The sequence below is a fragment of the Pipra filicauda genome, unplaced genomic scaffold (assembly GCF_003945595.2).
Source record: "Pipra filicauda isolate LSUMZ 115617 unplaced genomic scaffold, ASM394559v2 scaffold433_size896684_pilon, whole genome shotgun sequence".
Lineage (NCBI taxonomy): Eukaryota > Metazoa > Chordata > Aves > Passeriformes > Pipridae > Pipra > Pipra filicauda.
In genome coordinates, this window is record NW_024104569.1 from 81410 (window position 1) to 106626 (window position 25217).

General features: G+C 43.9%; 1 protein-coding gene across 9 annotated transcripts in view; it reads left to right on the forward strand.

The window, feature by feature from the left end:
- The window catches only part of FGD3 (FYVE, RhoGEF and PH domain containing 3), a 108671-nt gene that overhangs the window by 54847 nt on the left and 28607 nt on the right, over window positions 1–25217 (forward strand). For all 9 annotated transcript variants that reach the window (XR_003542834.2, XM_039385768.1, XM_027732581.2 and 6 more), the window contains exons 2-7: window positions 3364–3534; window positions 9499–9667; window positions 10769–11366; window positions 18040–18129; window positions 19215–19351; window positions 20669–20825. Coding sequence is in view for 8 of the 9 variants with exons in the window: in XM_039385768.1 (XP_039241702.1) it covers window positions 3364–3534; window positions 9499–9667; window positions 10769–11366; window positions 18040–18129; window positions 19215–19351; window positions 20669–20825 (1322 nt within the window). In the remaining variant the exon portion in view is untranslated. The remainder of the gene's footprint in view (window positions 1–3363; window positions 3535–9498; window positions 9668–10768; window positions 11367–18039; window positions 18130–19214; window positions 19352–20668; window positions 20826–25217) is intronic.

Here is a 25217-nt window from a genome sequence, read left to right on the forward strand (position 1 = left end):
CCTGTTGAGTTCATTTAGTCCATGGCTGTGGGTTCTACCCATCCTAGCTGTCTTCCAGGGCAGGAGGGCTGGTGTGCTGTCTGTCAGGTGGTGGCAGGCTGCATGAGGAGCTCAGGTGTATCTGGAGGAGTCCATCCTCATTGTCCATGGCAGTTATGGCACACAGTGGCAGTGTGATTCAGCAACATTACAGACTGTTGTCACCCAAAATCACATCCCCTTGAGGTGCACATCGTGTTTCCCTCTCCCTCTGCATTACCCACCAAGTGCACCCAGGTCCTTGAGCAAAAAACAATACCATGGACTGGAAGGGACCCCTTCCCCCTGGTATGGCCTGAGGGTTATAGAAAAACCTCCAGGTCCTGGCCATGCCCCTCCTGGCTACTGCAAAAATTAACCCTGTCCTGGTCAGAACCAGGACACCGGTCTAGGAAGAGTTTGCCCCATCCAAGGCTGGACCAGAGGTCAAAGAGGAGGCAGTTCTGGTTTGGATCCTGCGGGTTTGATGGGTGCAAGAGAGCAGGCGATGGGGGCCCATCACCTGCTCTCACTTCTGGAAGCACCTGGCAGAACCACAGACATCTTGGGAGTGGTTACCTGGGCTGTGCCTGGGTCCTTATTTATGTTGTCCCTCTTGTTTCCCATTTCCAGGAGCACCCTGGAGTGTGCTTGGTAGACAGTAGGTTTTACTTTCAGAAAATTCCATGTGAAATAATCCAGTGAATCTTGTTTTCACAAATAATTTTATAACACTTGAAAAAATATGTAAGGAAAGTGGATTTTTGACTTGTGTGCAGAAAGCAGCCCTTAGGGTCCACATCAGAGACAAAGAGGGAGAACCAGTTGGCTTAAATTAAATAAAAAAGAATGAAAGCCACTTCTCTGGCTTCACCCCTGCATATTTTTCTTGATTTAGGGCCAGCACTACATTTAGGTTTTAAGGCACTTGTGGCTTTCTAGGTTCCTCTTCTGCTACTAATCAGCTTTATTTTCTGCTGTGTGCCCACTGCTTTTTGGATGCTCTTGTTTAATGGGAGGTAACATAAGGCTTCACAAAGTATTTACTCTGCAAATGCCTCTGAGCATGAGTCCTAGAGCTTTCAGAGCCAAATTTTGAGCAAGATGGATGTGTTTGTTGAGTAATTACCAGTGGAAGATCTTGTGCCATGGTTGCTTGATAGGATCTTGCAGTAGCAGAGAAAAACTTGTCTATGAATTTATAAAAAAAGGATCAAAGCACTCTACTTTGCAGTACCATGAGTAGGTCTTAAGAGCTTTTAGCCCAGACCTAAGAGGTGTATGATGGTGCCACACACTTGAAGGCAAGTGAGTAGCCACTGGCTCTTGTTTACAGTGAAAAGTAAGGTGGTCAGACCTGCTTTCACGGCAGTGAATCTCAGTAGAAAAGAAAAAGGAACTGGATTTTAATTCCTTTTGAAACTTGACAAAATCATACCAACGGGACAGTCCTTTTTTGTGGCAGTGGTTGAAGAAGAATGAGGAATGCTTAGGGCGACTGGTACCTTATCCTAAGTCAGCATGGAGTAGCTTGGCTTGGCCTAGGATGTTCAGTTGTGCACTATTTTAATTTCTGGCTGTGCTGAGCAACTGTTAATAAGGAAGAAGTCCTAGTCCTTCCCCTAAAAAGCTAGCCTGTGGTGACACTGCTGCTGTCACAGGGAACTTTCGGTCCCCAGAGCTGAGGCATCTGTGTAAACTCTTTCTGTGATGATGTGTTTGCAATAATCTGTTGATCTGCTCTAATAATCTACTGTACTTTCGCTGAATTTTCCTGATAAGTGAAATTATATGTGAATAGAACCTAGTACTTATAATTTCCTGTTTTCAGCTGGAAGGATGTTTTAATAGCTGGTCTCAAATCTGCTGAAAAGCAGGTTTTGTGGTAGAAGTGCTAATGAAGCTTCAACAGCAACAACTGGCAGCCATACACGGGGAATTCAGGGGTTGTATATTTGGGTGGTAGAGATCAGTAAGTAGGTTTGTGTCATCTGAATCTATTTTTTACAACAAAATTTGCTTTAATATTTTATGCCCTTTTTTAAAAAAAATACGTATGTGGAAGTTTCTGCATTTTGAGGGCAGCTCTCAGCTAATCTTCCCAAGAGTCTGCACAGCTCAGATTCCAGTGGATTTACTCAAAAAGTCACATCCTGTTTAATACCGTTAGTGCAAGCCCAGAATAATTTAGTTGATGTGGATGGAGGGGCTTTTCGTTTCAGGTGTTTGATCTTAATAGGAATCTGGCCAAGAGTAGGTTGCATTTTTGAAGCTAAATCCATGTTCTTGAAGACATCACAGGAAGGCAAACACTGTTTTTTCACTTTTATATGAATCCTTTCTACCTGATGCAGGTCACCTCGCACTCCAGCAAGATGCTGGTAAATTCAGCAAGCCCACTTTAAACGAGGGTATGGAAAGAATGTTTGCCATGTTTTCCTTGCCCTTTTTTAGTGCATTCACTTTCAAATTTCTAAATTTGATACATTTTCCGCTTCTCAGCATTGCCGGAAGCATAGATATTCATGTGTTTGTATTCAGCAATTTTAAACCACAGTCCTTTTTAAAACTCTTTTTTAACCTTCTGGTGGCACACCGGTAAAGCTGACACGGGGGTTTTGTGTAGCTGTAGGCTTGCCACAAGTCCAAAAAAACCCAGATCAAAAGCTGCAGTCTCCACTCCATGAAAGCCGATATCTGGGTTTGCTTCCCCAGTCCCCACAGAAGCGAATCAAGAATGATAAATTAAAGACAAACAATCACATTAATCATTTCTTTCTCTGCGTTCCCACTGAATCATATCTTAACAGCATCTTCTAGACCAGAGCCTTTGGAAGGAATGTTAATATTTTATGTACAGAGGAGTAATAAATAGGGGTTAAATGCAGCTTGAGTGATTAAATCTGAAGGAATGGCACTTGTACCATTCCCACTATGCGGAACACATTTCTGAATCACCCTAATTTAGGTTTATCTTACCAAGTGAAACAATGTTCTGTGCTGCAGCACTTGTATTTCTGTTTGGAGAAATCCTTTTGAAATGTTTTTTATCTTTTGTATTTGCTCTTTTATTTCGGGTGTCCGTAATAAAGAAGTAAATCATTAATTAAAGACAACATGACCGAAATTCCACCTGTCTTACCAGTCAGTCAGTTTGACAGGATTATTAAGGCTGGATATATTGGTTGTAATAACTTGTGAGTGAATGGCTCACCCCTCTCCTACTCCCCTCCCCTTCCTCAAGAACTTGGGTGAGTGATATGCTTCTAGAAGTAGCACAAATTTTCTTCAGGATTAACAGAACAAAATAAATATTGACTTTTCTCCCTCCTCTCTTCCCCCCAGGTTGCCCTTGTTCTCCTTTTCAAATCAAATGTCACATTGACTCCAGTCCTGTGTTGGAAGCATGCGGGGAACTGCAGCACGTCAGCTCGGCACAATGTCTCCATCAGGCTGGAAGGAAGCCCAAAACCAAAAGTCCACTGGCCAAAATGCATCCTCTGCAGAAACCCCAAGGCAAGTGGCTTTGGCCTTCTAGAAGCTGTACAAGCTCCTATGGCATGGAAAGTGTAATATTTTAAAATTATTGTTTTAATTTGAGTCCCGGCGAAATAGTTACTTTTATGTTCTAATCTATAGCTTGATAGGGTTTTATTATGTTCATTTTTTCCCAGTGTTAGATAACCACTTAGGGAGGCCCTCAAGAAGAAATTGATTCAGCAATAACCAATTACTTAACTTGTCATTTTATATTTTGTGTACTGTTGTTATGCAGCTGTGAAGTGCAAGCTGAATTTAGCAATATGGTTTACATTTTGAATAAATTTTTTTGAAAAGTGTTTTAGGTAATAATAGCTAATTGTCTAAAGCTAGTCTGGTTTCCATTTATTGCATGGCAGCGGGAAATGCCTAAATGAAACGAATGTATTTTAAAAATGAGAAATAGAAGCTAAACCAGTCACATGTGGGCTGTGGCACTTCCACAGGCCTGCCAGCTCATACTCAAATAGGTGGCAATCCCAAAGTAGGGTGGAAGAGGAGCCAGGAAGAAGTGTGATCCAGCTGGTCTCCAGCTGCTCTTCTAGTCTCCTCAGGCTTCTGGGGAAAAAAAAAACCAAAAGAAGACTTCAGTACATTTCTTGAAAGAGGATGAATTGTTTCCATGTTTCTCCATTAGTGAAATGACATGGGGTCTGTCTTTATGATGTCAGTTTGCCAAGTGTCCTGCTATCACACTTCCTGCTTTGTAGAATTAATTACTCTTACGTATGTAATGGGTGCTTGCCTCAAAGGAATTGGGGATGCAAATACCATAGGGGTGTTAGGAGCAAAGGAAGGTGAGCCTGAAGAAGATACTAAGCTCATAAACCAGAACTTTTTTAAGATATGTATCCATGTGATAGATGGTCATTGTCATGTGAAAAAAATGACCTTTTGGTGTTGTACACACTGAGCTGCTGCACCATCACCCCCTCCCAATTCAAATGTCTGTACAAAAGCAGTTCAGCCTTGAACAACAACAAAGAAAGGACTGTATTTTCTGCTTCTGGAAGTAGATCTTAAACAATAAATTAATATACTGGTTCACACTTTAAATATCCCACAAGGTCTGTGCCTTTATGAAGCTTTCACCCAGAGATCTTGGTTGTTCAGGTTTAATTAGTGGGTGTTCCATGAATGTTGTTAATGCTGACAATAAAAAGGCATAAGTGTCTGTTCAGTAAGAGCTAGAATGAAGTCAGCTGGTGCAGATACTTTGCTGTTGTACTCGTGGCACTGATTTCCAGTCACTGAGGAAGAAATGAGTTTTTTATATGTGAGAATTTCAGAAAAGTTGGAGGGAGCCTACTTGGCTTGATTCAATTTATGCTTAAAACTTACCTAAGTAGATGAATATGATTTATTTCCATCACCAAGACAGGTACCACTGCTTCTCTCTGCTGCTCACACACCCCCAAGCTCTCTCTGCCATTACAGCCTTAAGCTCAGAACAGAAGTCAGTGTATCTACTGTCTCATAAGGGTGGAAAAGGATGGAAATTGTTAAAGAGGTGAAATAAACACCCAAAGGTAAAATGCTTTCTTGACTGGTTACTCTTGCTGTTACTTTTTTTGACAGAACTCATTTTTCTGGGCTTCTTGATGTCACTGTAAAAATAGTCCAGGGAAGGAGTCCCTGTGAAAATTCCCCTGAGACTGTTGTGTAGCATCCAACACTTAAAAACCAGGATGAGCCAGCTTAGCCAAAGCTACAAATCCAGGTGACAAGTCCTGATTATGGATGTGCCAGCCATCCTCCTGAAAGACACTTCTTTGCCTTGAATTTTAAATAATGATTTTGTTATTTCTTATTATTTTATATATTTCATTATTATTCCTTTATAATAAAACTGCTTTTTAAAAGTATCTTCAATTAGCTTATGTGTGACAGGAGAGAACAATACATAGGATACGTTGCAAGGGAAGATAGTACAGGGTTTTTTTGTCTTCACTTTTATTTGCTTTGTAAATTTGAAATGGCTTTTCTCCCTTGTCATTGATCTTCTGTTACTCTATGGGTTTGATACACAGAAAAGAAAGGAGAATACTAACTATACAATACTTCATATATAAGTAATAGTTCAATACTTCCTCTCCAGGAAAATGAAAACATCAACATTTATTAAAAAAAAACCCAAAAGTTTCTTTGAAATTACTCTCTTGAAGTTGATGTTTTTAATGTATGACATCCTTTCTTTTTCTTGGTGGCCATATCCACAGAAAGCAGTTGTGACAGTGTGGTGCAGACAATAAATCTTTAGTTTTCTGTAGGTATTTTTATGCAAGATCCTTTCTTCCCATGGCTTTCTCCCTAGAGCCACGTGGCTGCCTCACTAAGGCCTGTTTCTTGTTGATTTGTCGGGTGTGATGTGCTGGCATCACCACCTGAGGCTCCAGAAGCAGCTCTCTACCTCCACCCAAGCCTGTGCTTTTGGGCCATTTATTCTTCCTTTGAGTGTATTTGCTCCCCAGGGGTTAACCCTCCATAATCTCCTTCAGCATCTGTATATTTTTAGATCTCTTCTTGTCCAGGACCTTAACTAAAGTAAGTAAATCTTCCAGTGTGACTCACACCACTAGATTTTTTCTTTATTAGGTCCTCCCAGCTTTCTCAGCAAGTCAGGACAGCCCCCCAGACAGCCCCCAGGCTGGGATGGTGGCTGGGAATGTCTCCATCCAGTCACTAATAAGTGCGTGTTGAGTGTTTGCTTTACTGTAGAGAAGGTGCTTGTGAGAGAGGAACTCATGGCCAGGGGAGATGAAATAATGCGAAGGCTGAGATGCTCATTTTTCAGTGAGGGAAGGGCCCCGTATTCCCAGCTGGTTTACAGACCCAGGGCCAAGCCTGGGCTATACCTTCTCCCACTTATTTAAACCTTGCCTTTGAGTTTTCTGATTCTGTCCTGCTGCTCCTCGTTATTTCACTTGTTCCTTCTGCAACCAAGATTTTGTGGGTTGGGTTCTGCCTCCTCCAAAGAGCCGGGTTGCTGTTCAGGAGAAGGAGGAGTGGGGAAATAGCATTCCAGCATGTGGCTTCAGCCTTCAGGGAGCACCTGAAAATGCTTTGTAATGCTGGTATCTCTTCCATGCAGCAAACTTCTAGCTTTAATTAGAATCAGAGACTCACAGAATGGGAATGGAAAAGGGCCTTAGAGCTCATCTCGCTCCCCTGCCATGGGCAGGGACACCTCCCACTAGCCCAGGTTGCTCCAAGCATCGTTCAACCTGGTCTTGAACATTTCCAGGGATAGGGAAACCACAGCTTCTCTGGGCAACCTGTGCCAGGGCCTCACCACCCTCACAGCCAAGAATTAATTCTTAGTATCCCACCTAACCCTGTTCTCTGGCAGTGGGAAGCCATTGCCCCTTGTCCTTTCACTCCATGCCCTTGATCCTTCTCCAGCTCTCTTGGAGCCCCTTTAGACACTGGAAGGAGTTCTAAGGTCTCCCCAGAGCCTTCTGTTCTCCAGGTGAACACCCCCAGCTCTTCCCAGCCTGTCTCCAGAGCAGAGTGGCTCCAGCTCTTGGAGCATCTTTATGGCTTCCCTTGGACTTGTTGCAACAGGTCAGTGTCTTCTTTGTGCTGGGGACCCCAGAGCTGGAGGCAGCTCTGCAGGTGGGGTCTCACCAGAATGGAGCAGAGGGGGAGATTCCCCCTGCCCCTCACCTCTGCCCACGCTGTGGGATGAGCCAGGACACAGGGCTTTCTGAGTGCCAGCACACACGGCCTGGGCATGTTGAGCATCTTGACAAACAGCACCTCATTGCTTCTCCCCAGGGCTGGTCTCGAAATGTTCTCCACTCAGTCTGTATTTGGGATTGCCCCAACCCAGGTGCACTTGGTCTTGAACCATGTCTGCTTTGGTTGAAACTTGCCTTGGTAAGTAGTCCTTGGTAGGGTCAGTGGCTTTGCCTCCATCCTTATGTCTCCATTTCTCAACATTACTTCAGGAGGTAAAAATTCAGAATTAACAAAAGTGTTTTCCTCCTTCCTTTTGATTCAGTGCAGAGTGTGTTGTCTCAGGTGATTCAGGTGGATCCACTAACAGGAAAGGCATCAAGTGGTTTACATGGACAGCAGTGACACCCAGTGTAAAGGCTTTGGTATTAGTGTAGAACCTTTGGGTGCTGTGGACCAGGGCCAGCTCTGAAGGACCTGATGCAGTATGTGGGGGAGGTTCTGACCTGTCTGCCTGCTACACTGTGCACCTTCTGCAAGGAGCCCAGAGCTTTCCTTTTCTGGCTTCATGGGCATGGATACTTGTTTTTGGGTTGTCTTTTGTTTTTACAAGGAGAAACATGGCCAGACACTCACTGGTCACATGGTATGCACACGAAAACCTGGTGAGCAAAACCTAGAGCTCAACCATCCTGTTTATATGCAAGAGGATTTTCTTTTCCTTCTTCCCTGTTATTCCTGTGTAAGATAGGGTTTGTGGAGGTCTCTTCAGAATTGGACTATGACATCTTTATTTGAAGATAAGAATTTTAGATATTTTTGGAGACTGATCAAATCAGTCCTCTTATAGGAAGTGTCCCCTTAAAGCTCAAATTCTTCCATTCGATTTTTTTCTTTCGTGCTGAAATAAACTCAGTAACGTAGGGAGTTTATAATCTGACCTACACTCATAGCTCCATAATGCTTTAACATCCCTTCATCACTGACCTCAGATGACTGTTTATGGACTGCTATGGCAGCTCCCCATCCACTGGAGCAGGGTGGCCATCTGGGCTGATGTGGAGCTTAGAACAGATGCAGAGCCTTCTGGAAGGTAAGGACAACAAGAATTAGCTTTTCAGGTGCATATGCCTCCATTTAGTCTCCTAAAGCAAGTAACCTTGAAATTACATTCAGAACAGTTGCTGCCTCAAACTTCATTACAGTGCTGATCCCATGTGCTGCATGGACCATTTAAAAGTTGGAAATGCCTGGAAGAAATTGTTCTCAAAAATGTTTTTTAATAAAACACATAGGTAGAGTTTCCTCATTTAATGTATCGACTCTGGATACTCAAGACTGGAGGGGACACTTGGCAGTGCTACTCCAAGCAGGGTGTGCTTTGGGAGCAATCCCACGGCCAGTTTTCCTGCCTTTGAGTGTCAGCTCTGCCTATGGGAGTTGCTTTCCCTGTATGAAACTGTGACAGCATGGGAACCTGTTGCCATGGGTTACTGCTTGTGTATGATAAACCATTTACTCTGCAATCAACGGAAGGTCTGGATAAATTTTTTAAATTGACATTACATTTTAATGCCATTTTTTTGAAATTTTGTGTTAAACTTTGTACCTTGGCTTCCCTGTGAGTCCTGAGGCAGAACGTGTGTATTCTTACAACGCGTGTTTTATTTATATCATATGCAACTCAACGTAGAGTCAAAAGAGGAAGGAAATTTGTGAAGACGCTACACCACAGAAGAGAGGGGGAAGGCAGAAGGGGAGGAAGAAAAGCCATTGTGTTCTGCCTGTGCGGTTTTTGACCAAGCAAACACAAGGCACTGAAATCCACGGTGGGATTGGGTTTTGGTTGTTTGTTTTGAGTTGTCATTCCCCCCAAAGCCCCCATTTGCTTTCACAATATAAGAGATTTAACAGAGTGCCTGAATTTTGAGAAGTCATGGGAGGGGAAGCTCATTGGTGTGACTGAGATGGTGAGCAGACTTGTGAACACGAAACGTAAGCTGTGCATCCTGTTTGGTAACGAGGAAGCTGTGCAGCTCTGCGAGCGCCTTGGTTTATTTGCACGCTGTAGAAACACAAGGTAGAAGCCCACCAGCTTTACTTAGCAGCTTGCTTTGGTGTAAGCAATACTTCAGGACTGCACCCTTGCAGTTTATGGAGAATGATGGAAGAATGCATTCCCCTCGGTCTGGATTTTGTTCCCAGTTTAGGATAAAGAAGATGGAGATTTATCCTCCTGTTTTTTCCCTTCTCTTTTATTAGTACCTCCTAAGCCTGTCCATCTCAAACCTGGGCAAGAAAGAATTCCTCCTGCACCATCTCGGCCTTTGCCAGCTGATCCCAAGTCATCAAAGAGCTTAGCACCCGGAGAGGACGAAATACCAATATCAGCAGGAGTCAACACGCTCATTGAGAAATTTGAAAGCATTAGGTAAATACGGCTTTGCGAGATCTGCTCTCATCTCCCTTTTCTGCATTTTTAACTTAGTGTATAACAGTAGAAAACATTAACTGTAGCGGTCACACAGAAAGTCCTCTTGGGATGTTTTCTACTGGAAGTGCAAAACTTCACTGAGGATGGAGTGTCTTTTTGATAAAAGCTGTATTTCAGCGAGTTTTAGTTTGTAACGTACAGTTGTGCTTAAGGAGCTTGAGACCTGCTGAATTTGGGAAGGTTGTACCAGAGACAAGTGGCCCAGAGTCTGCTTTCTGTAAGTTGGCTTGATGTGGGGATTGTATCATAGGGACTTGATTATTGCAATATAAAATAATCGAATTTTCTGTCTGAGATTCAATATACATCAGATCTTGCTTCTTGGAGGCTGAATTGCAGTGTACTGTGAAACAATGTCATGTAGAACAGTATTTCCTCTGAAACACTGTATATGAGTGACACTAAATTGGGTAAAATATACGTATTTGGCTGTAAAACCAGCTCAGTTTACAAACATGTGAAAACTTTCTTTTAAGACCAAACCTGCCTGATGGAACTAAGTAATTTTGTTTTTCGTTTTCATAAAGAGAGAGATAGAAACAGGGGCACCATACTGTGCCTTGGAGCGTGTGAGTGAACCTGGTGTCTTTCAAAGAGAAAAAGTAGTGCCTTCTCGAGCTTCAGTACATCCTCTCTGGCAGAAAATACCTTGCCCCAAAGATTTGGTTCTGCTAAAGAATGAGAGTTCCTGTTTAAACGAGCCCACAACCAAATGCTTCTTTTAAAGGATGATTCCTCCCTCCCCAAACCCTCAAACCAGGCTGTTCTTCAAGGCTACATGGAGAGCACTAAAGGCCCGGGATTCTGGTGGAGCCATTTCAGTAGAACTTAGGGCTGGGGCGGTGTGTTTTTGTTAGATGATGTTGGGTGATGGTTATTATTGCCATGTGCACGCACTTGCCCTGCTGGGGTTGTCACTGGGATGCAAGAAATACAACCTGAATCAAAGCACAGTCAGACCCTCTCTCTCTTTCAGGGCACTGATGAAACCTCTGAGTGTTAACATGAATGACTGTGATGCTTTCTCTTCACCCACAGGCAACCTGTACATATTCTTCAAAGAAACCAGCTAAATTTAGCTCTTAAGATGGAACCTGGCCTGGACTCATCCAAGCAGACAGGCTCGTGTGACTGTGACACAGTGGCTTCCAGCGGCTCTTCCGCGACTGACAAAGCCGAGCCGGACGAGGCTGAGCCCGACGTCCCGTGCGGCACGGATCTAACCAACACAGACATAATGAAAATTAAAGAGCTAAGCATAGGTGATAACAAAAGCCATGAAGACTGTACTGCTGTGAGTGGGAGCAAAGAGCCCTCTGGAGAGCTTGGCAGTAAAGACTCAACTGCGGAACTGAATGGGAACAGTAAAATTCCCAACAGAGACAGTGGCATTGACAGTCCTTCTTGTAGCGTGGCTGGAGAAACATTCCCCAGCGAAGAAGGGGCAGAGCAGAAGAAACCCAGCATGGCTGGGAACCCAGGGGAGATGGAACCTGACAAAAAGGGCACCAAACCTTCCTCTGCAGAGCAGAAGAGAGACTCCACACAGGATGAGGACAGTGACATTGATGAAGGAAGCAGCGAGGAGCAAGAGACAGCAGAAGTGCCAAAGTTAGAGTATTTGGATGTAAACAAGGTAAGGGAGTTTGTTCATTGCTAGTTAAGTGCTCTGAAACCTGACTCTGGTGAGAGATCCCTTGGATCACTTTCATACATGGTTTGGGTTATTTGTTTGGTTGGTTTTACATCAAAGGATCGTGACAGACAGTATTATTTCCTGCTTCATGCAGATCCTAGCTTGTTCCTGACTTAGATAGTATCTTCTAGAAAGGTTCCCAGTCTTGCTTTAAAAGGTTTCATTTAGGAGAATCCCTCACAGCCAGAGGTAAGCTGTTAAAATTTAAATACTTTTGTAGGTCAGGACTCACACCTTGTGTTTGTTGTCTGGATTTGTCTGGGTTCAGCTTGTTAGAGCCTGTTGTTTTCAGTGGGGTTTTGTGATGTTTGGGGGGCTAATTGGATCGCCCATCTTGCAGGGTCAGGACCTTGCATCTGAGTAGGACAGGCATGATTGAAATCTCGTCTCACACAGAATCTATAATATTTTTTTATACAACCCTGTGCTTTTATTGGTGTGACTACTTCTTGAGGGCGAAGAAGTTGTTTTGATGGTAGTTACCTCAAATGACTCTTCGGGAAACTGTAGCTAGAAGAGATTTTCTTTGATTCCAGAATAATGTAGCCCAGGCTGTTGGGTATTTACTGCAGCTGTATAAGATTAATGACAGATTCCTTTGATTATCTTTTTATCAAGTCAGTTATTTTTAGAAATAGTGCTGATAGAATGGATTCAGTTTCTCCAGAAAAAGAAAACAGAATCATGCAAAATCTCTGCAAGATGTTCACTTTTTGTGGTGAGGTTTTCTGTTTGTATTTGGAGGTGTTTGAGTTTGGGGTTTTTTTTTTTTGTCCCTCAGCCATCATGACACTAAAGTTAATATACTGGATTTTTGCTGTTTTAAAGAATACAATGAGCACCTGCAAGTAGTGAAGTATAGCTGGTGAAGTGTAGCATCCACACCTCAGCTTGTGCAGATCAGGTGGTTCTGCTGAAATCACCAACTATATCAGGATTTGTGTCTGTTGAGAGCTTGTCCCTTGGGAAATGTGGCCGTTTCTGGGTCGGATCAGCCAGTGACTGTAGAAGTGTGATGAAAATGGCACGTGGGTCTGTGGTGTGCAAGAAGTTCTGTCTCTCAGAGCTCAACAAGTTTATATACACACACACACACACAGAGTGACATACTTTAATTATTTTATATTCATAATCTGTGCAACTGAAATATTATTTTAAAGATTGGTTATTAGTTGCAACAGGCCAGTTCCTGAGTTGGAAGGAACCCATAAGGATCATCAAGGTCCAACTCCTGGAAAATAAAATGCATTAAATTAAAAGATCTTTAATCTGGTAATTAAATTTACCGTTTGCAATGCTGTATCAAACCAACTGTGGCAACCCCAAGCTGAACACTTTACTGAATGATTAAGAAGTGCTTTGCTGACAAATCCCAACGTTTTGTAGGACATCAAAGCTTCGATGGCTGTTTTTAAGTCTTGTTCCTTTGGTTAAATGTCCCTGTAGTATGAAGTAATGCTGATAAAACATAGAGTTCTGAGGTTGTAATTCTCTGGAGCAGGCCTGGTGAGTTTATGAGAGAGGTATCTCTAGAGGAAGACTGGTTTGTTTTGGTGTTTTGTATTGCTCTTCTTCCTGAGGTGCATTTATGTGATGCACTGCAGATTTTCCCTTGCATTTTGAGTTGATTTCCCCTTCCAAAGGGCAGTTTTGGGGCTGAGCAAGCTACACCAAGTCACCTTGTTTTTGCAGCCACGTGGAGGGGGAAGGCTGAGAGAGCCTTCAGTGTAAGGATTGTGCCCTCTTCTGGGGATGCAGCGTGTGGAGCCAATTCCTGTGTTAAGTGTGGAATGAATTCCCGTGTAAAGTATCTACATAAAATCACAGCATCATTAAGGTTGGAGGAGACTTCCAAGATCATTAAGTCCAACCATTACCCTAACATTGCCAGGCCCACCACTGAACCCTGTCCCTAAGCACCACATCTACGTGTTTTTTGAACACTTGCAGGATGGTGACTCCACCAGTTCACTGGGCAGCCTGTGCCAGTGCCTGACCACCCTTTCAGTGAAGAAATTTTTTTCTGATATCCAATCCAAACCTTCCCTGGCACAGCTTGAGGTCGTTTCCTGCTCTCCTCTTCAATTCTGTTGCAGATTTGGGGCACTCAGGATTCAGGACTGGGGTGAGGGGCCATAGCTTCCAGCGAGGAGAGCTGGTGTGATTGCAAGTTGTCTTGTTCCGTGGTTATCCTTAGGCTGGAGTTTCACATCACCCTTGACAAACGTGGTGATTTCCCAGAAAACCTGCCCTGCTTGAAGGAGGAGAGGAGAGTTCATTTGGCAGCAGCTGCTGGCTTGAGAGCTGGGGAGACCTCAGCTCCTCCAGAAAGCTTTATGTTGGGAACCAGTGCTTTTTTCTGCATATCCCTTCCTGCTCCTGGTACCAGGGTTTGCAGCTGCACCACGGAGGTAACCAGCACTGCCATTAAATATGCAAGTTGCTATAGCTGGAGGAGGATGCATAAGAAGTACAGCTGCAGAGTGATTTAATGATGGCTCAGTAACTCCTAGGATATCAGGGTAAGTGAAGCTCATGAATAAACATGATTTTCTACTTCAGATATCTCCCCATCCTCCACCTGAGCTTTCTCACAGCCCACGGCTGAGGAAGTAACCTTGCCTGATACATGGCCGGTATTGTTTTATTTAGTCAGTGTAGCTCTGCAGTGTGATGTGGCTTCCTCTGGGAGTCTGCACCAGTCTTACATGGCTCACTATTAGCACAAAATTACTGGAATATGTTTTAAAATCTCAGGAGGGACTTACAGGGATTTCCAGTTATCTTTTATCAAAATGAAAATGAACAAGGGAAGCTTATTGGTTTTGATAATGTCTCTGAAAATGTCAGGAGCTCCAGGAACTGATGCACATTAACCTTGATGATTACAAAGAAAAGAAGTGACATGAAAGTGAGACTGAGGGCCTGTCGTGCTCCAAAGTCATATACCCAAAGCTTCTCCTGACTGCCTCGGAGCACTGAGTAACGCTTCTGGGAGGGGTAGCAGTGCTTCATAGCTTTTTATTTAGGTATTTTTCACTAAAAGTAACACGTGCTCGTTCATAATCACCAAAAAATGGCTGTCTCCATCTGTCCTGCTTCCTGCTGTGTAAATAGTAACAATGGAGTCCCATGTGGGCCTCATGCATTCACTGACACAAGCTTCCATTCTGCCTGTACGTGGCTGGAGTTTCACTTCTGATTTCATTGTCTGGTGTGTGTTGTAATATTTGGCCTGCAGTGCTGCAAGTCAGACTTTTGGATGAGATTATCTCCGTGTATATTCTGCAAAAAATGTGTATAGGTCAATGTTTTAGTCATAATGCTGGTTGAGAAAATTCAGATATATTATCATCATCATCTGATTTTAAGTATCTTAAGGAAAATGAGATCTCAGTGTAACAAAGACAACCAAGCATAGGATAACTTTTCCGTATTGTTTTCAGCATTTTTGGGTAGGAGGGAGTCTATAAACTGGGTTTTTAAAGCATAACCATGTATGATTTTAACCCAGGCTCTATCCCAGCAAGATTTGCTGAGAGCCCCTTGTGACAAAAGTGCCGACCGAATATGGTTACGCACACCAGTTTGTATGAAAAATGGTTGCTGCAGGACACTGCCCAAGTTTTCTCATGTTAAACTTTGTATGTACTTTAAATTTTCCCAGTTTGCTTTTTGTAACAGCCAGGCCAGTCTTTGCCTCTGTGGATCCCTGGCCCAGCCATAGGCGTGGGCACTCAGCTGGGTGGGCGAGGGGGTCGGCAGGAAGCAGTGATGCACCCGTGTCCACTTAACTGCACACATCAGACCAGTTCCTCTGCCAGTCTGTGCCTGTGACTGGGGTGTTTGAGGTGCAGATGCAGCCCCAGGTGTGCATCTGACATTCATGAGAATCTGGTTCTGTTTGTTTTCAGGCTGGTGTTTTCTTTTACTTTAAAATGTTTTGTTGGACAGTTACAGCTGGGAATGAATTTTCTAATCTTCCACAAGAAGTGAAAGAGCATCATGCTGCTTCAGGTGTAGAGTCGGCACCTCCCTCCTCCTTTTAATGATCTTTCTTGTCACCCCTGCAGCCAGTCTGTTCCATCCAGCCTCTTCAGTAGGTGTAGGGTTCTGGCCCAAGCGTGCTGTGGCTGTGCCACAAGAGCACGGGGCAGAGCATAATACAGTCCACATCTGGGTTTGCAAACTTGTTTTACTTCTCCTTGAGAAACATGGACCATGAAATATCTTGTTCCTAGTGAACTTGAATGATGGCTCAGGCTTTATTAAAGCTATCCTGCCACGGCACAAGATGAGGTTAGAAGAATGGGACTGCCTCACATTTAATTAATCTACAGTTTCATTTAAAATGTTATGTCCATTGAAAGGCAAATATGTTGCAAATCAGTCTGAAAAATGTGCCTATCTGCCTCTAGCAGAGATAGCAACTGAAGATAGAGTCACACTGTAAAACTGAGCTCAAGCTGAGGATCTGTTCAGCCCTTGTTTGGTATTTAAGCAGATGTCAGCAAGTTTTTTTGAAATATAAACTGAATTGCAGATGGTGAAGGTCAGGAGGTTAAAAAGCGCCTGTGCTATGTAAAGATTTACTTCTGAGTACAAACTTATTTTGTTGGAAATAAACATTCTTCGAGTTCTGAACTCAGACAAGGCGAAGGATGCTCTTGGTGGCTGGCGTGCCACCTCTCATCTGCGTGCTCCTCTGTGCCCAGCAAAACTGGCAGAAAAATTCTTTCTCGGTGGGAGATCCTCATAGTTACTGGTTTTGACTGGCCAGCAGTGCACTTCTGTGTAAGCTGTAATAAAATGTACTTGCTTGTAACAAGTTCAGAACTTCACTGTGCTGTGATTTTTTTTCTTCTCCCCTAAACATTAACACATATCACGTGAACGAACAGAGCAGGATGTTGTGTACCATGTTAAAATAGCTTAAAAGAGTATTTGAGTCGACTTGAAATATTTCAGTAGCGTGGCAGACAGAGCCTGTGTGGAAACTTCACTCATGGCATGGTTGCCTATCTCCAGATTCATGCCTGGAAGGAGAGGAATTGCTTCAAAAGGAGCCTGATGCTGCTTCAAATGCAGAAAAGCTATTCACTTTCCTTCGAATAATACTTATATTGTGGAGCTGTGGGTGCTTCGTGCTGCTTCATCCTCCCCGTGGGATAGCTATGGGTCTGGTTTGTTTGAGTTCATGGCTTGCTTTGGAAAGCCTTTGAGGTCTTTTGCTTGTACTGCAGTTTGCCTAAATGTGTGTTTGGGGTGGGTATTTAAAATTTTCTTGTCAGCTTTGTTTGGAAACAAAATACGGTGATGTTGAAGAAGCTTAAAGAGGGTATTTATTTAATATTTTCTAACGATCTGATGGTGATATGTCTAGAAATCCCTGCCCCAAATGCAAGCAGCAGAGACAGGCATTTGGGATGGAGCACTGCTGCTGGTGAGGGGCCCAGGTGCCTCCTGAACAGGAAACAGCCCCGTGTGTTTAATAGACTGCAGCTGGATTTTTCCGCCGTGGATTTGTCCGTTCCTTTTGTGAACCTGTGTGAAGGTGACCCCCAGCAGCGTTGTGTCGCTTGGGGAAGCAGCTCCTGAAGCAGCACCTCGATGATTTTATTTGATGCCCTCCAGTTTTCCCGTGGAAACAGTGATTAATTGCACCCAGTTGGTGCTCTCTGTTCCCTGAATCGTTTATACACCTCCTACCTTCATCTCAGTTCTCTTCTTTTTTTCCGGATCCAGCCCAGTACAATTTCCCTACATTTGATCGTCATCGCTGCCTGTTTTCCATGTTTGTATTCCTGAACACAAACCAGCCAACCCTCCGTTCTGGACTGGTTTGGTTATATGTAAGCATGGCATTTAAACCCTTAAAAAGAGTGTTGGACAGCTAACGCCTGCATTCTAATAATTCAAATATTTTTAAGCACTTAGAGAGCAAAGGGTCTGTGTAGCTTTTGGCTAAAGTCAGTGCTTTGTAACTGTATTTAGGGTTTTTAAGTAGTCCTTTCTCATTTTATATTTTTAAATGAGCTTAATGAAAGACTTCACTGAGCGATTTGGGTTACAGTGCCGAAAATTCTTTCCAGGGAATTGGCCTGTGTTTAAAGCTGCACAAAAATCTTAGAAATATGCCATAGAGAGTAATGCTGTGCTGGCCAGAGGAGAAATCTGGCCAAACAGTCTGGTTTCTAGTTGTTTTCTTTTCAGCTAAAGGACCTGAGTCCAAAAAGGAGAACAGTTGATTTACAGTCCAGTGCCTTATTTTCCAAATAGGCTAGACTTATTTCCAGGTTTTTAGAGGATGTTTCTGGTTCTTTTTATAAAACCGTAATGAACTCAAGTGATGTCCTGACCAGCCACTGACTGCATTACTAATTGCTCTTTCAGAAAATAGCTTTAAAAATATCTCTGGAGCAAAGTGATCCTTTGATGAGGGACACAGAGCAGATTCTGAAGTGTGTTAACCTCCTTCACTCCAGGCCCCTCTGCTGGCAAGGATTTTGGCCACTGACAAAATGGAAAAGAGAACAGTTGATGAAACTTAGGGGTGTAGGTGCAGATGGATTGTAACGTGTAACTTGATTGTAATTTGTGATTTGTTTTTCAGTGTACAGAGCCCCAAAAACTGTTCAACATTGCCAGTGAGCTGCTGCACACGGAAGAAGCGTACGTGAAAAGACTCCATCTCTTGGACCAGGTAATTCCCTTTTGAATTAGCTCGCCTTTCTTTTCAGTGAGCAGCAGTGATGTTTGCTGTCAAACCAGAGGATTAGGATGGCAGAAAGGGGAATGGGAAAGCAGCAGCAGTTTAAGATACAGACACCATCAGCATTTGGTTCCTCCCTGGGCTTATGGGGAGACGAAATCACAGGGACGCTGGAGACACTGAGAAACGATGAAATCTGTGATTGCTCTTTGATGTGCAAGAGGTTGGAGTCTTACTAAAATCAGACCACAGGGGTCAGCCCCTTGCTTAGAGTGAACTGTGTTTTTACTGCTGTGTTTTGTAATTGTTGTCCATCATGTTTACACGTGGGGATGAAGTAAAACTGGTGTGACGAGTCCGAAGTTTCTTCCCAATAAATACTGAGTTGACTCTACACAGCTCAGGTATTTCTATAATTATCTCAAAGAAAAAAAAAAAACATGAATGTGCAGGAATGAAATAAAAATGAGGATGAGACACATTGCTAACAAAGGGCTTTTTAAAAAGGAATGGGGAAAAAAGAGGAAAAATAAAGTTGTCACCTGGCTAGAAATGCTGGTAGAAGCTGTAACTTCAAGAGCCCTCTACCCTCTGACTCTAGGGAGCTCTAGGGAAGACTTACAGTGTTTGTTTTACATGAGCAGAGACTGTTTCTAGACCGTAGAAATCTGGGGGGTGTCTTTCCCTTTAGTTCAGTATTGTGTAGTCTTTCCTGCTGAGAAACAAAACAATCACGTGGTTTATTTTGATTTATGTAAATAGCAGCAAGTGCTCTTCAGGGACTGGATGTTCTTTGCAGCTTGCACTCCCAAATAGGAGATGTCTGATCATATCAGTTGTTTCAGTCCTTTTTGAATTGCAGCTCATATTTTCCTAATTTTATTGATAAGTCTAACTCTGAGTGACAGTGGGCTTATGTTTTGTGAACCTCCTGAAAGACCCCAAGGACTGACTGCCACAAATCAAAATCCGTAGCTCTGTTCTAAGCAGTCAGTTTTGCAAAACAACAATCCAAAGTCAGCATGTCTGGGATTGTTTTTGGTAAATAAATGTTGGTGCTGTCTCGTCTTCTGCAGGTTTTTTGCACTAAGTTGTCTGAAGCAGGGATTTCATCCGAAGTGATAACGGGCATCTTCTCAAACATTTCTTCCATCTATTGTTTCCATGGGCAGTTTCTTCTCCCTGAGCTCAAAACGAGAATTACACAAGAATGGTGGGTAACTGTCATTACAATTACTTTAAGAATACATTTTCAAGAAACTATAGCAACCATAAGGCCTAGTCTAAGTCCAAATTTTTAATGGTTTAATGCAGTAGTTAACACATTAGTTATTTAATGTATTAGTATGGAGTCTCTCAAACATTTTTGACTTCAGGAATAGGTCTGAGCACTCAAAATTTCCAGAATACGTTCTTTCAGTCCAAAGTATTGCCAGAGCTGTTTTCCTTACTGCATTCCCAGCTCTCCTATTACTGCAATATTATGAAATTGCAGTACTTGAAAGGAATGAAATTGCTTGTTTTGGCCTCATAGATGAAATAAATATTTTCAAATACCAATTAAAATTTGGCTACTGTAATAAGTTGAAGGTTGGACTTGATGATCTTGAAGGTCTTTTCCAACCTTAATAGTTCTGTGATTCTGTAAGATGTAGTTAAGGCAGAAGTGCAGTGATGGGTAGAGAGTTAATTGTAAGTCAGATCTAGGAAACTTGAGATGGCACATTGGTGGCAGGTGCAGATAGTGCTGACCTTTCCAGGTGCCCTACACGACCAAGACAAGACCAGAGCTTGCATCTCTCTTGGCTGAGTCCAGTCTTCACACAGTTCATGACTGACCAGAAGGAATAAATGAGTCTCAGCACCTTTGTGCTTGAGCTTGCAGGGGCAGCTGTAATAAAGGGGAGGAAAACTGGAGAGTCTGGGAGTCAGAAGAGGGTAGAAGCTTGTTCACTGGCTAAAGAGGGTCTTGTGTGGTCAGACTGGGGGAAGAATGTCTGGCTCTCTGTCTGGCCATGAGTTTGGAGGAGAGAGAGATGTGTGGCTACTGCTGCTCCAGCCTGGGATGGAGGGGTGGGTGTCTCCAGGCAAATATGTGCCCAGCCCCCAGGGACTACTCAGCTGAACTGAACCATCTCTTTGCATTAAAACCTCTTCAGATGTTTGGCTGTGGTGGAAAAGATTATTTTTAAAATGTAAATGTTTCCCACGAGATTTTGTGCTGGGCATAAGAGATATACAGATGTTCCTTTAACAATGCATGGTCAGTTTGAATCTGCCCTTCACTTAAGAGAGTGACAGTGGGGGCAGAAATACCATCCCTTGTACATCAGGATTAATATTTGAGGTTTCATCTGGGGTACTGTATAAATTACTTTAAACTAAACTTAGCCTGACTGTCTTGATTGCACATGTGTTTAAGTGCTTGTGCATGTGGGAGACAGCTGTGGAAGTCTTACAGCTGTGTTTTCTCTCTGAAGACGCTTCTGATTTCCAGAGATTTCCATACTTACCTGTCTCTTTCTCACAGGAGTGTCAACCCACGGCTGGGAGATATCCTACAGAAACTTGCTCCTTTTCTGAAGATGTATGGAGAATATGTGAAGAACTTTGACAGGGCGATGGACATAGTGAACACATGTATGCAGAGGTCCTCTCCCTTCAAAGACGTTGTTCAGAACATACAGGTATGTTGTTAATTGGCATAATAAGGCTCAGAGATCGTTGGGGAATGATGCTCCCCAATTTAGTGTCCCCACCAAGACTCCAAAACTACACCTCGCTTCTCCCCCTACAAGAGAGAGAATCCCTTTCCCCCCACCCTGGCAATGACAAGGTGGTATGGAATGGTATGGAAAGGTATCAAATAACCTCTGGGTCCTGGCCATGCCCCCTCCCAGCTGCTGGAAAAAATTAACTGTGTCCTGGCAGGAACCAGGACCGAGAGGTCCTCATTTATTTGTGTGAGTTTATTTGTTTCCCAGTGTTCAGCTACAAGACAATACCACGCTAATACTAAAAATACACAGTTTTAGTGGCAGTCCTTTCTCTCTTTTGCTGTGACACATACTCTTCACATAGGTAGCTTTTCTCCACTCAAGATTTTATTTAATTTTTTTGTATGGCTTTAAAGTAACAGAGGGCAGGGTTAGATTGGGTATTGGAAACAAATTCTTCCCTGTGAGGGTGGTGAGGCCCAGGCACAGGTTGCTCAGAGTTGCTGTGGCTGCCCCATCCCTGGAAGTGGTCAAGGCCAGGTTGGAGCAACTTGGTCTAGCAGAAAGGGGTTGGACTGGATGGTCTTTAAGGTCCCTTCCAACCCAAACCATCCCATGATTCTGTGATTGAAGATGTCAGAAGTCAGAGAACGAAACTTCACCACTGGCCCAGCAATTCTGACTCTTTTTGCTTTGTTTTCTTCATTACTAATTTAAATTGGCTTTTAATAAGTACATTTTCATTCTGAGGCGGATGTGTTTGAATTTGGACATATATCACTGACAGCATCTGCTCTTGGACTGGTTTTCCTGAGGCTCCTGAAGAGGCTGCAATGCAACCTCTCTCAGGATCACAGTTCCACAGGAGGATGCTTAGCAGGGATTTTCATGTGTTTTCTCATCATTATACAAAAAGCTGCTTGGGGAGAGGGGAAGGGCTCTGCTTATGCTGGTGTGTTTGTAAAACTGCTCTATTCCCCTCAGGCCCTGGGCCAGCTGAAGGGATGCAGGAGGCTCCAGCAGCTCGAGAGCATCCCTGTGCCAGTCCTGGGAAAGCAGATACAGTCCTTTGGAAGGGAAGGGCTGGCAAGGAGGGGGTTAAGCTGAGCAGGGAGCACAGCTGCCTGCCCTAAATGGGAGGATTGTGGCTGGGCCAGCTGTCAGGAATCAAGTAATCCCCCAGCAACCTGGGAGATGAGAGGCCCTGTGTGGAGGCTCAGGGCTGCAGCCATGACTCAGACAGAAGCTTGGCGAAGCAGAGGCTGGGGGAGGTCCTCTCCTACCATGCTGCTGCTCCACAGGGCTTTATCTTACCCTTCTTCTGCCTGCACCCAGCCTGCATGCGTGGCAGGGCAGTGTTCTTCTGTCTTCAGCCTGTGCCAAGCCATGTACATGGCTTTCTGTGGAGTAAATCCGTTTGGGGCTGCTTTCCCTACAGCACAGCCATCTGCCCTCCACGAGATTCATCTGTCTCTTCCCACCACCAAGCTTCCAGCACAAATGATGTGTGATACCTGTCAGTCTGTGCCTGTCCCAGCCTAGGAGAAGTTGTGCTGTTGCTTGAGCAGAACCCTTGGCAGGCAGTGTGGGCACTGGCAGTGCAGGCAGGAGGTGAAGCTCTGGAGCCTGCTGATGACAGGATTGTGCTGTAGGGCATTTACTGGCAGCTTCACAGCAATGGCTGTGGCTGCAGGAGGCAGAGATTTGGCCCAGAATGCTTAGTCCACTCATCTGACCTATCTCTGGGCTAACAAAAGCCACCATTAGTTTCCAGCATACCAGCTGAAGAGTGTTGTGATCCTGCAGGAATGCATGGTCTACCTAAGCTGCTAATGGAATAGTATATATATAATATACAGCTTAAGGCATTCACAGTTACTAATTATGTTAAACTAGAGAAAACAGAAAGCAAAAATCAAATTACTAATAAGTGGATGACTGTGACTTAACAAGTTGATTTTAGCTGACCTTGAAGATAAACATACTTTCTGTTCAGTTCACATCTACCTGCTGGGGCCAAAACTTAAAAGCTGGTGAGTTTATTATGACTTTTGGTTTGTCAACATTCTCCTGCCATCACATAAATACTTTTAAATATATACAACATATAATGAATAATGTTTATATATTATATGTATGTGCTTTGTATTCTCACATGAGTTAAACACAGAATAAACATTTATCTTTCCCCTAGTAAAGTCATTAGAATTCCAATGTAAACTCTGTAAACTTTTAAAATTGCATAGCATGAACCTTTTCCTATTTGGAACAGTTTATTTTGTCAGTGCTGCCTTTTCAGAAAGGGGCACTGGTGTGTGAATACAACTGACTGAGCCTTGGAGTGACCTCCTCCTCTGCTTCCCTATTGCTGTTCTATGTTAAGGTTCATCCTATTGTAGAAATAAAAAGACCATGGAGAAAGTTATAGTAAGTGGATTTGGAAATATAATCCAAGTGGTAATGGTATGCAGTTTTGTGCCCTGGAATCTCTGATTCTTTCCATCCCACTTGTATTTTTCTGGGAAATATGGTGCTGTAAAACTCTTGAGAGATGATAAATTCACTTCAGCTCCCCTAAACAGAAATACTGCTCACCTTGCTACACTGTGACAAGATACTTTTTGAAAGTAAATTTACACCTTTGGATTTCTGGAAGGAAAGCCAGTATTTTCCTCTCAGGCATTCATCCCATTATCTCCAGGCTTTGCTATGAGAACAGAGCGAGTCAGCAGAGTGGTGTGGGCTGGAATATTTATGAGGAAATTGCAGATACTTGAAACAAGCGCCTTTCTCTGAGAAATTAATGTGGTTGTGGAGAGGCTGTTTACACTAGAAACACTCACGTTAGTGAGCTGATGTAAAAATAATGCTGTGGAGAGGAGCATGTGTGTGTATGTGGTTAACATGCTGCTGTGGAGTCAGATTACATCGCTAGCAGGAACTTCCTGTGTGCTTTAAAGCAAGTTACTGCTTCTTTCTGAGATTCTCATCTCTCCTTCTCTTTGAAATAGAAACATCCCTTGGCTTTTTTTTTTTTTTAAATAGGGATCCTGTGAAAACAGGTACACTCCAACACTGAGTGCTGTTGCAAGCAGAGCACATCGGTGCCTTATCGGCTGATATTTAATGTAATCTGTCTCAACCCCCCCCATGCTTCTTGGTCAAGTGAAAAATAAGTAGAATTTGAGGCAGCTCTTCCTTTCATGGGTGTGAGCAGTGTGTGCTGCTCCTGCAGTGAGCTCTAGCAAGCAGTATATCTCCAGGGGCATTCTGGTTTTGTGTAGTCTGTGGGGAACAATGCTACACAGGGCCGTGGGGGTGACAAGACCTTTTCTGAGCCTGTGAGGAAACACAGAATCTGCAAGAACATTGTTGCATATCTGCAGAAAATGCCACACGTGGGACAAAGGTTCACATGAAACCTGTCAGCTCTTGTGTCTGGAGGGCAGGAAGGCTCCTCAGAGGGATCTGGAGAGGCTGGATCGATGGGCTGAGGCCAGCTGTATGAAGTTCAAGAAGGCCAAGTGCCAGGTCCTGCCCTTGGGTCACAACAGCCCCCTGCAGCACTACTCGGGGGCAGAGAGGCTGGAAGGTGTCCCACTGGAAAAGGATCTGGGGGTGCTGGTGTGGCTGAACAGGAGCCCAGGTGGGCAGGAAGGCCAAGGGCACCTGGGCTGTACCAGCCATGGTGTGGCCTCAGCCTAGGGCAGGGACTGTGCCCCTGTGCTGGGCACTGGTGGGGTCACACCTCAAATCCTGGGGGCAGTTTTGGGCCCCTCACGACAAGAAAGACCTTGAGGAGCTGGAGCGTGTCCAGAGAAGGGAAGGGAGCTGGGGAAGGAGCACAAGTCTGATGAGGAGCAGCTGAGGGAGTTGGGGGGCTCAGCCTGGAGAAAAGGAGGCTCAGAGGGGACCTTCTCACTCTCCAGAACTCCCTGACAGGAGGGGGGAGCTGGGAGTATGGCAGATTCTGCTCCCAGGGAACAAGGAACAGGACAAGAGGAAACAGCCTGAGGTTGTAGTAGGGGTGGTTTAGGTTGGCTGTTGGGAAAATTTCTTCACCAAAAGGGTTGTCCAGCCCTGGCACAGCTGCCCAGGGCAGTGGTGGAGTCACCATCCCTGAAGGGATTTTAAAGAGGTGTAGAGATGTGGCACTTGAGGACTTGGGTTTAGTGGTGGCCTCGGCAGTGTTAGGTTTATGTTTGGACTTGATCATCTCGATGGTGTTTTCCAGCCTGATGAGTCTGTCATTCCATGATGGTTGAGGAGTTCCTCTATATTCCTCTGGTTTATGTAAATGGACGTTTTTCATTGCTGTTTAACACCAGAGGCAGGAACAAAACCAAACCCTCCTGTGCTTGT